Here is an 11,828-nt window from a genome sequence, read left to right on the forward strand (position 1 = left end):
AACCCCTAACCAAGCTAGTCCCCCTCAAAGATACACACACTGTCTGTTTCATTGAAGGGTGGCCAGGGAAGGGTTCCTTTCCTTGTTCCTGGGACGCCATGAGTGGGACCCACACTGAGGACCCGCAGGGGTAGGAGGAGTTGAGCCACCAGATGCAGTGACAGTGTACGAATCAAAGGGTCTTTTCTCTCAAAATAATAATAGTTTAGATACTAACTTTATTTCCTTCTTATTTAGCCTTGGATCAACTTTGTTGTTGCGGTTTGCCTTCCTTGTACTTAGCTAAGCCCCAGTTCCCGGTTTTCAGTGGGACCTGAAGTACCAGCCCCACCCCTCGGGCGCCGCTGGAATTACCATTCGCGCCAGATGGTGAAACCACGCCCTAAACCAATCGGAGCAGAGTGTAGCCACGGGTCAGAGCTACAGAGACCGGCCTTCCCCTTCGCTGTGCTTTGCCCGCTCCCTTTCCTGTCGGCCTTGCACGCTTTTGGAGAAGTAACTTTGCCTTGCCGAGCGGTTTCCAGTTCCCGTGGCCCCTTTTAAGAGCATTTCTAACAACAGCACCCAGACCACCAGCGCTCGCTGAGCGCACCAGGGCGTGGGGCTGGGCCTCTAACCGGGCAGGACGGGGTACACCGCCCGGAGGACCTGATCCCACCACGGGGCTTCCGTCCCCTCTCACCAGCACCCCGGTTCCCGCTGAGCGCCTAAGTCAGCCCGGACTGCGGGGCTGGCTCTGCCTGTGACGGGGCGGGACCAGGTAGCCCCGCCCACGAGGGCGGGTCCCCAGGACGGAGCTTCCGGTTACCACGTGTCCGCTCCCAGGGAATGGAGGTGCGCGCCCGCCCGGCGGAGTTGGTGCGCCCTGGCCCTCCCCGTCCGCTTTTCAGTGTCTGAGAGGCGGCCGCGGACTCCTCAGAAGTTCAGGGCTGGACCCGTCCCCCCACCCGTCCCCCGCGGAGCCGGGCCCGGAGAGCCTGCGGAGCGCCGGCGGCCGCTCCCTGCGGGACACAAAGGGGAACGCACAGGTGAAGTGTGGCAGGTGAGTCTGGCGGGGCAGAGGGAGGCGGCCCCGCGGACGGGCACTGGGCAACGAGGGGCAGGGAGGCAGAGAGATGGAGAGTGAAGGGAAGGACAGAAGGGAAAGTGTTCTGAAGACCAAGGGAGGAAAGTCTCCCCAAGAGCGGAGTGTTCCCCTGGGTTAAAGCCACCGAGACGCCGTGAGGACCCTAAGAACCAAATGAGGGCATTGGGTTTGGCCAAGAGCGGTTTGTAGGTACATCCTGTCCCACTTTTACTGAAGCCCGAAAAGGTTTAGGTTTGGCAGTGGGAACACAGGTTACAGAGGAGAGGTATGCTTAGTGTCCCCCCTTACCTGCTTCCAAAATAATGAATTAGTCCCTTGGAATTTCAAAAGGTAAGTAATTAAACCAAACTATATCTTGGCTTTTATATGTTAGATTAGTTTAGATCCTTGGGGGAACACGTGTTTACACTGTCCTCTAGGCAAGGGCATCCAGGGATTAAGCATAGCGATTCCAGTAAACACCCCGGGGGTCTGCATAAGCACAGATTTGTTTGGAAAGGTCAAGAAATAATTAGAGGTGCCACCATAGACACTCCCCTAAGTTGGAATTCCGTAAACAGGGCAGGCAGCCTTCCACTCACTTCCCTTTTATCAGAATGTCCTCCTTACAAACTTTCCAACCAAGTCTCTTGTGCTCCCCAACATGTAAGGAAGGGGTGAGAGAACAGTCAGAAACCTGGAGTGAATGAAACCTAAACCAGTCAGTACCTTGGAGCTTTGGGACATTTGTGGATGAGCATGGAGTGCATCCAACCTCCACATCGGAGGGTGACGGTGCAGCTTATATCGTAGAAAAGCTGAATAAAAGACTCAGAGCAACTGAAGCTATTAGAGAAAAATCAAGTCAGACAGAACTTGAAGGAAATTGCTGCAGAGAATGTGGGAGCACCTAGGCAAGCCCCACATTTACCTGTGCTTTCCCCCAGAACATTTACTAACTCACAGAGCAGGGAACAGAGACCAAGCTGAAAGAGGTGGCCAGGGCTTGTGGCATTTCAGTTGGCTGGGAAGAAGGAAGTTGGAGTTCAGAGATACCATGGAGTCTGAGATTTGAAATGGAAGCGGGAACCTTAGACAAATGAGCCCAAAATTCAATGTGCAGTTTCCACTTGAGGTGTTTGTCAGTTGCTAAGCTGTACATGCCCAGGGCAAGATTCCCAGCCTCTAGGTTGAAAGCAACAGTTGCAAGGTTAAACAGTTGTGCGGCCCAGCCAGCGAGGCTCAGAGGTTGAGCATTGACCTATGAACCAGGAGGTCACAGGTTGATTCTGAGTCAGGGCTCATGCCAGTGGTGACGTGTGGCTCCATGGAACTTCTGGAGATCTGTCAGTTCTGGCCACTGTTGAACTCATCAATTTCAGATTTTTTACTATTAACTAAAAATGATATATTTAATTTTCATTTTACTGAGATGGTTTTCCCTTATAGTTAGTGGGTTTTTGTTTCTTTGTTTGTTTTAATAAATTGTTATTATTCAGATTATTACAATTGTTCCTCTTTTTTCCCCACATAGCTCCCCTCCACCCGGTTCCCACCCCACCCTCTGCCCTTACCTCACCACCACTGTCCTCATGCATAGGTGTACACTTTTTGTCAAGTCTCTTCCCGCATCCTACACCCCTTCCCCCCAAGAAATTTCAGTCCACTCCATTTCTATGCCCTTGATTCTATTATAGTCACCAGTTTATTCTGTTCATCAGATTTTTTATTCACTTGATTTTTACATTCACTTGTTCATAGATATATATTTGTTCATAATTTTTGTCTTTACCTTTTTCTTCTTCTTCCTCTTCTTACAGAACACCTTTCAGCATTTCATATAATACTGGCTTGGCAGTGATGAACTCCTTTAGCTTTTTCTTATCTGTGAAGCTCTTTATCTGACCTTTAATTGTGAATGATAGTTTGCTAGGTAGAATAATCTTGGTTGTAGGTTCTTGCTATTCATCACTTTGAATATTTCTTGCCACTCCCTTCTAGCCTGCATAGTTTCTGTTGAGAAATCAGCTGACAATCGTATGGGTACTCCATTGTAGTTAACTGTTTTTCTCTTGCTGCTTTTAAGATTCTCTCTTTGTCTTTTGCTCTTGGCATTTTAGTTATGATGTGTCTTGGTGTGGTCCTCTTTGGATTCCTTTTCTTTGGGGGTTCTCTGCGCTTCCTGGTGTCATAAGTCTATTTCTATCACCAGGTGGGGCAAGTTTTCTGTTATTATTTCTTCAAATAGGTTTTCAATATCTTGCTCTCTCTCTTCTTCTGGCACCCCCATAATTCGGATGTTGGTACGCTTGAAGTTGTCCCAGAGGCTCCTTACACTGTCTTCATATTTGTGGATTCTTTTTGCTTTTTGCTTTTCCAGTTGAGTGTTTTTTGCTTCTTTGTATTTCAAATCTTTTACTTGATTCTTGCGATCCTCTAGTCTTCTGTTGGATCTCTGTATATTATTCTTTATTTCAGTCAATGTATGCTTAATTTCTAGTTGATCCTATTTCATAGCCTTGAGGGTCTCACTAAATTTAGCGGCCTTTGCTAGAAAATTCTTGAAAAACCTTATAACCATGATTTTGAACTCTATATCCAGGTGTTTGCTTTCTTCCATTTCTTTCATTTGTGACCTATTTCTTTGTCTTTGCATTTTGCCTGCTTCCCTGGGTTGATAGAGTGGTTTTATGTGCTAGGTGTCCTATAGGGCCCAGTGGCTCAGCCTCCCCAGTTACCTGAGGTGGACACTCTTGGTGCACCCCTTTGTGGGCTGTGTGCACAGTCTTGTTGTAGTTAAGTCTTGATTGTTGTTGGTATCACTGGGAGGAATTGTCTTCCAGGGCAATTAGCAGTGAGGATCAGCTGTGTCTACGATGGGAGAACTTCTGTTCTGGAGACACACTTATGAGGCAAGACTTGCTTCAGTGGAGCTTTAGTGCTCACTGAGACTGCCCCCTGAGTGTGTCCCTTGTGGATCTGAGGAGTTGTAATCTAGATGGTCCCACTGTGACCCCTGGTACACTGGCTCTTTGATCTCCAAGGAGGTGCTAGTTTAGCCTCTGCCTGAGGCCACCCAGCATGAGCTATGGAGAGATCTGCAGATTCCTCTTCTTTGTTTGGGTTTTGGAGGTGCGCCGATGAGGCCCAGCTGTGAAGCAATGCAAGCTGCTCTGGGGCCTTGGGCCTTCTTTTGGATGTTCTGGGTCTCACTGACTCAGCTGCAGTTTGTTAGGTAAGTTCAGATTTCAAAGGACCAAGCTATTCATATGTAAAAGCCTCTGTGCACGACTTGGATGGGGCAGAGTCTCAGGGCAGAGGAAACAGCAATGGCTTCCCGTCAGCCCTGTCCTAAGAGGACCCCGAGTCTCAGTGTACTGGAGTAATCACTGCACAAACCTCTGAGAGAATGCTGCCCTTATATTCCGCCCGCTGCTAGACAGTCCACTTTCTCCCGTATGAGTCTGGGTCCCCAGAGTCTCACCCAAAACTGAAGTTCAGAGCATTCGGGAGCTTTTCTCTCCCTCCCACCTAATGAAGACAGCCGTGTACTCAGTTGCCAGCCCTCTCCATGTGCGCCTCTGTACTTCTGCCTTAACTTCTGCAGCTCCTCTCAGTCTCAGTGTGCTTTTCTCTTCCCTTCTGGTTGTAGAATTTCCACTCAGCCAACCTTCCTGTGGTTCTGGATGATGTCCATTTTGTCTTTTAGTTGTAGTTTTGAAGTTGTGTGAGACAGCAGTTCATGTGTTTACCTATGCCCCCATCTTGGCTTCTCAGTTAGTGTTTTGTTAATCTTATGAATGTCTTTTTTGTTACTACTTCTTTTTTATCCATTTAAAAAACTTTTATCCTAGAAAAAAATATGTTTCTCTCAAAGTTATATTATGTCTCTCTGTAATTACTTCTGTGAGAATGCCCATCATCTCCAGACACTTTTTCATCTGAAATCAGTACCAATTCTCTTATATATCTGTGGCCACACACATGAGTTTGTTTATCTCATCCAAATTACTTCAAACCCAGGCAACAAGTGCACTTTAGGACATGGGTAAACTGACTCATTTTAAGCTATGCTTGCTCATACAGATTATATGAGGTTCTTATAGAAAGCTTTGCAGTGCATTTGTTTGCCGTTTTTAAAGTCACCAGTTGGCCCTAGCTAGTTTGGCTCAGTGGAAGAGCGTTGGCCTGTGGACTGAAGGTTCCCAGGTTTGATTCCTGTCAAGGGCATATGCCTAGGTATAAATAAAATCAATAGTTGACTTCCAGTGTTCTCCTTGTGATGGTCATTTCCTATTCTCTCAGGTTCTCCTATGTGGATCAGAGCATCCTGAGCAATGCGTCTTACTGGAGATGCCAGAATGAGAAGGTGCAAGAGTCCTGGTCCCCACCAACCAGCCTCCCAGGTGACCAGTGCTGGGCCTGGGACAGGGACCACTGTGTCCCTGGCTGCCTCCTCTCCTGCCACCCTTACCCCGTTCAACCCACAGAGGCCCCCAGCTGAGGTTGGTTTGACCTTTGAGGATATTGCTGTGCGCTTCTCTAAGAAGGAATGGTGCCTCCTTGATGAGGCTCAGAGACACCTGTTCCTGGAAGTGATGCTGGAGAACTTTGAACTCATATCCTCTCTAGGATGCTGCTGTGGAGCAGAGGATGTGGAGGCACCTACTGAACAGCCTGTTTCTGTGATAGTGTCACAGGCAAAGAACCCCAATGTAGCTTTGTCCTCCCAGAAGAGTCATCCCTGTGAGAGTTGTGGGGCAGTCCTGAGAGACATTTTCCACTTGGTTGAGCAGCAGGGAATACAACACAGCCTGAAACTGTTGAGGTGTGGGGCATGTGCAAAGCAGTTTTATTTAAGCAAGAAAGCCATTGGCTGCAACCAGACACTTGCTCAGGATCATAGTGTCCGTAATGGAATACAGTGTCTGGTGTGCCGTGAATGTGAGAAATCTTTTACAAAAATCTCTGATCTCCATTATCATCTGAAATTCCACACTGGAGAAAGGCCATATGAGTGCAATGAATGTGGGATGTGCTATAAAAAACACTCCTCACTCATTCAACACCAGCAAGTTCATTCTATAGAAAAGCGTCACGAGTGTGCCGAATGTGGGAGATGCTTTAGCCAAAGGGGACCCCTTGTGCAACACCAGAGAGTTCATACTGGAGAAAAGCCATATAAATGTGATGAGTGTGGGAAATCCTTTAGTCAAACTTCAACCCTCGTTCAACACCAGAGAGTTCACACTGGAGAAAAGCCATATAAGTGTGTTGAATGTGGGAAATATTTTGCCAGAATCTCTGGCCTTTATTGTCATCAGAGACTTCACACTGGAGAAAGGCATTATAAGTGCAGTCATTGTGGGAAATCTTTTACCAGGAGCTGTCATTTGAGTTTTCATCAGAAAAGTCACACTGGAGAAAAACGTGAATGCAGTGAGTGTGGGAAATCTTTTACCAGTAGCGGAGGCCTCTGTTATCATCAGAGACTTCACACTGGAGAAAGGCCTTATAAGTGCAGTGAATGTGGGAAATCTTTTGTCACGACCTCTAAGTTGAGTTATCATCACAAATGTCACACTGAAGGAAAACATGAATGCAGTCAGTGTGGGAAATCTTTTACCACTAGTGGAGGCCTCTGTTATCATGAGAGACTTCACACTGGAGAAAGGCCTTATGAGTGCAGTCAGTGTAGGAAATCTTTTGCCACTAGGGAAGGCCTTCGTCACCATCAGAGACTTCACACTGGAGAAAAACATGAATGCAGTCATTGTGGGAAATCTTTTACTACTAGCGGAGGCCTCCTTTATCATCAGAGACTTCACACTGGAGAAAGGCCTTATGAGTGCACTCATTGTGGGAAATCTTTTACTTGTAGGAGTAATCTCCTTAGTCATCAGAGAGTTCACACTGGAGAAAGGCCTTATGAGTGCAATCAGTGTGGGAAATCTTTTAGCAGTAGGAGGAGCCTCCATTGTCATCAGACAGTTCACACTGGAGAAGGGCCTTATAAATGCAGCGAATGTGGGAAATCATTTGCCTTGAACAAACAGCTGCATCGTCATAAGAGAGTTCACACTGGAGAAAGGCCTTATGAGTGCAGTCAGTGTGGGAAATCTTTTAGCACTAGTGAAGGCCTCCATCGTCATCAGAGAGTTCACACTGGAGAAAGGCCTTATGAGTGCAGTCAGTGTGGGAAATCTTATACCAAGAGTGAAGGCCTCCGTCGTCATCAGAGACTTCACACTGGAGAAAAACCTTATGGATGTAGTCAGTGTGGCAAATCTTTTACCACTAGCAAAAGCCTCCATTATCATCAGGGACTTCACACTGGAGAAAGGCCTTATGAATGCAGTGAATGTGGGAAATCGTATGCCGTGAAGAATTACTTGCATCATCATCAGAGAGTTCACATGAGAAAGGCCTCAGGATTGCAGTGAATGTGGGAAATATTTTGCCAGAAACAGTCACTTTCATTGTCATCAGAGTGTTCACAGGGTGTGCCCATACTTTTAAACGTGATCATTTTCAAAGATCGTGCAAAGGGCCATGTGTGCTATTGTCTGCAATTCCATGCATGATGGTCACTTGGATGTAGGACAGTAGGGTTTAGGGGAAACCATAATTGCTACAGAATAGCTGGTCTATTGCGGGTTGTGCATAATGCTTAAAATGGAGATGGGTTTCATTTATCTTCATCAATAACTCGTAATGCAATGTCCAAGTCAATGGAGAGGTGAATGTTTAACTTAAATTAGGAAATTTGGATTTAAGCCAATTGCACATTTTTGGCATTCTTCTAGCACTTTATGACAGAATTAATTCCTCCACCTCCTAGGAAAGATTTGATTTGGTCAGTCGTCCTTTAGTTAAACTTTTTTGTAACTTTGCTATGTTCGATTGCATTTTTTCTAATGGTTTGTGGTGAGTCTTTTTTCAGATGTGCATTTGCTATCTCTATATTTGGTTAAATGTCTGAGCATATGTTCTGCCAACTATGAATTTTGGCAATTTTCTTTAACAAATGGACAGTGAAACAACAGAAATGCAGGTTAGAATTTCTCTCAGTTTGCGTCCTTTTTGCATTGTAGGATAAGTGTTTTTCATATTATAAAATAAAATCAACAATTGACTCAAGATAATGGTCTTATTTCATTCCTTTAGATGTGAGTTCCTAGTTTTCCCAGCACTGTTTATTGAAGAGAAACTATCCTTTTCCAACTGTATATTATTGGCTTGTTTGTCAGAGAGGAGTTGGCAGTATAAGCAGGGGGCTAGAGGACTATGTGGAAATAGGTCATTCTTGGGGACATCACAGTGGGCTGCAGAGGTTATCAAGATGAGACACTAAGGGGAAGGGAAAAATGAACCAGCTTGAGACTGATCTTCACAGTCAGTTTAGAGGAAGCACTGCAATGTGACAAGAGCCCTGAGTTGAAATTTGCACTAACTAGATGACCTTTCAAAGAATAGAAGCTCCTTTCACCATGAGATAGAGTTTCTAAGAAATAAAGTTTGTTCAGACTTTTAAATATAGTAAGACAGTGGCTTACACAGTTCTCAGTTCCCGCAATATTGCCATGATGTACTAGTTCTGTTATCCCATTTTATAGAACAGGAAGCTAAGGCTTAGCAGAGTGATCCAAACTGTCCCAAATCACAGGGCTAATAAGTGACACAGCCACAGACTGTGCTGCTCGGAGCTTCTGGGTTAAAGACTTCCTCAGTTCTGCCTCATTGTCAGCCACCGTCCTGCTCTGTCTGTATCTCTGTACCTGTCCCGCTGTCTCTATGCTGTGTGAATTGTGTCCTTGTCCATTTCTCATAGGAGACCTTCTCAGTCTCCTCTTGTAGTTAACAGTTTTCTGCCTCTAGAACGACCCCATTCTTCACTGTGTCTGATGAGAGCAAATTCCTCTTTTCTTCTGTGGCCACTTTTCATTGCACTGTCCCCACATGGCATAAGCATGAGAGCTTTCCTTCCCCTGACCTGTGGCCTCTGTGTGATGTATGGGCAGTAGGAGAGGACGGCAATGGTAAGGCCCCATCTTCTCACAGACTGGCTCCACTCCCGCACAGAGACCATCTCTCCAGTAAACAGCATCGCAAGTACAGCTGGACATACAAAAGGAAAGTCCACCTTTATCAGTAACCCCAAAATTTCTATCAAGACAGAAATGTGACACCATTTTCACTTGGCTCACTTCCTGATCCAGCAAAGATGGAAAGGCATGCTAATTCCCTGTGCCGGCGTGGGTGTGAGCCAGGTCACACATGGGTTATTCTTGGGGTCATCTTACCTTATAATAGAGAAACATGCAAATTGACCGCACCTCCGCTATGCCCACGATTGGGCCGGCAGGAGGCTGGGGGCGGGACTCCGGGTGGCATATCCGCCGTTGAGAAGTTCAAGATGGCGGTGCCAAGTGGCCGGGCCCATGCCGCCGCTCCCGGGGGTGCCTGGGGCCATCGGCACCCAGGGGGGCGTGGCCGGGCCCATGCCGCCGCTCTCGGGGGTGCCTGGGGCGATCGGCACCCCGGGGGGCGTGGCCGGGCCCATGCCGCTGCTCCGGGGGGTGCCTGGGGCGATCGGCACCCCGGGGGGCGTGGCCGGACCAATGCCGCCGCTCCCGGGGGTGCCTGGGGCGATCGGCACCCCGGGGGGGCATAGCCGGGCCCATGCCGCCGCTCCGGGGGGTGCCTGGGGCGATCGGCACCCCGGGGGGCGTGGCCGGGCCCATCGGCCCCCCGGGGGGGCATAGCCGGGCCCATTCAGCCGCTCCCAGGGGTGCCTGGGGTGATCGGCACCCCGGGGGGCGTGGCCGGGCCCCTCCGGCCCCTCCCGCCCCTCCCAGGGGTCCCGGGGTTGATTGTCCACCTGGGAGGGCGTGGTCCTGCCCCTCCCGCCCCTCCCGGTTGTCCGGGGGTCGATCGGCCACCTGGGGGGGCGTGGCCCGGCCCCTCCCGGGGGTCCCAGGGGCCGAGGCTTTCCGGGCCTTGGGCACCAGTGGGCAGCCTGCACGGATTGCAGGAAACCACTGGGGGTCGGCTCCTTCGATCCTTAGCAAGGATGTTGGGTGCCCCCGAGCCCAAGGCCACCGCCCGGGGCCAAGCCCCGACCCTGAAAAAGGCAGAAGGCGGTGGCCACAGCCAAGGCCTGGGTCCCTGGTGCCGGCAGAAAACTGGTGCAGGCAGCCAGGTGAATGAAGGTCTATTGCACGAATCTTCGTGCAAACGGGCTACTAGTAAACTAATAAAACCTCATTGGCTGAAAGTTTAGCTTTTTGTTTTAAAACCTTAAACACATATGTTTGCATTTTACCCATCAATCCAAATCCAGCTATTCTCAAGAAATAACCAGACAAATTGTAAAATATACATTAAAAGATAATGATTATATCATTGTTCAGAATACAAAAGAAGAGTGCAATAATACAAAAATATTTTCAAAAGTGGATAAATTGGTTTTGGTAAATCTGTGTAATGGACTGCTTGCTTGCATTAGCAACACAGTTGAACCTTGAGCAACTAGGGGTTAGGGCACCAACCCCCCATTCTGCCATAGTGGAAAATTTGAGTGTAACTGTTGACTCTAAAAGCTTAACTACAATCATACCTTGGTATCCACAGAGGATTGCTTCCAGAACCTCCCAGTGGATACCAAAATCCATGGATGTTCAAGTTTCTTATTAAAAACTAGAGGCCTGGTGCATGATATTAGTGCACTGGGGGTTGGGGGGGGTGTCCCTCAGCCTGTCCTGCGCCCTCTTGCAGTCCTGGGCTCTCAGTCTGAGGCTCTCGCAGTCTGGAACCCCTCGCTCCTTACCTAGCCCACCTGCAGCGGAGGCAGGAGAGTCTCCCACCCCCTAAGCTGCACTCACCAGCCTTGAGTCCAGCTTCAGGCTGAACGGCGCTCCCCCTGTGGGAGCCCACTGACCACCAGGGCACAGCTCCTGTGTTAAGCATCTTCTCCCGGTGGTCTGCACATAGCGACTGCTTGTTCTGGTGTTTGGTCAGTTTGCATATTGGGGTTTTATTATATAGGATGTCATAGAACAGTGCCTACAGTCAGCCCTCCACGTCTGCAGATTCCCAACCATAGAGAAAACACTTTTTTATCCTCAGTTGGTTGAATCCATGAATGTAAAACCTGGGAGTATAGGACTGATTGTGTACTTACTGAAAAAAATCCACATATGAGTGGACCCACACAATTCAAACTTGATTTTCTGTGAGAAGCTTAAAGGTAAATTCAAGTCTGTGATAGCATAACCTGTTTGAAAATTTTGACTTTTTCTTTTCAGGTATGAACCAACCACCAACAAACAAAAGAGTATCTAAAAGATCCGCTAGTAGCATGAATAGTAAAGCAACCCTGGGGTTCTCTGTCAGTAGGTAAAGGAAGGAGGATGACCAGGGTTAGATTATTTCAGCAATTCAATATATGGAATAAATGCTTTTCATATTGGTGTGTGAGGAGGAAGGTAACAGTGTATCACAGGAGGTGACTTGAAACCAAATTTCATTAGGCAGCAGGGAAAATGAGAATTTTCTATCTATAAAAGTCTGTACAGCACAGGGAAGTGCAGTGGAGACCTGAAAACTAAGTCCATTGAAGCTTCCTCCAGCTTTGCTGATGCTGCTGCCATAGTTCTTGAGCAGCGGACACACCTTGTTACTGCTGCTAAGGGTTATGGGCCTCTGGCCAGTGCCCTGCTGAGCCATATTGGAGCCTGTGCCCTTAGGTACATGTTTTTAT

The 11,828-nt window shown here is 47.9% G+C and overlaps 1 protein-coding gene across 1 annotated transcript; it reads left to right on the plus strand.

Moving 5' to 3' along the window:
- The first annotated feature begins 814 nt into the window (after positions 1 to 814).
- Positions 815 to 8,137, plus strand: LOC307109529 (uncharacterized protein). The gene is made up of 2 exons (XM_079788334.1): positions 815 to 1,042; positions 5,372 to 8,137. The coding sequence occupies exon 2, from the start codon at positions 5,404 to 5,406 to the stop codon at positions 7,507 to 7,509; it is 2,106 nt and encodes a 701-aa protein (XP_079644460.1). The 5' UTR covers positions 815 to 1,042; positions 5,372 to 5,403; the 3' UTR covers positions 7,510 to 8,137.
- The last annotated feature ends 3,691 nt before the right edge of the window (positions 8,138 to 11,828 follow it).

This window comes from Cnephaeus nilssonii (genome assembly GCF_951640355.1).
Source record: "Cnephaeus nilssonii genome assembly, chromosome: 13".
In the NCBI taxonomy this organism is placed as follows: domain Eukaryota; kingdom Metazoa; phylum Chordata; class Mammalia; order Chiroptera; family Vespertilionidae; genus Cnephaeus; species Cnephaeus nilssonii.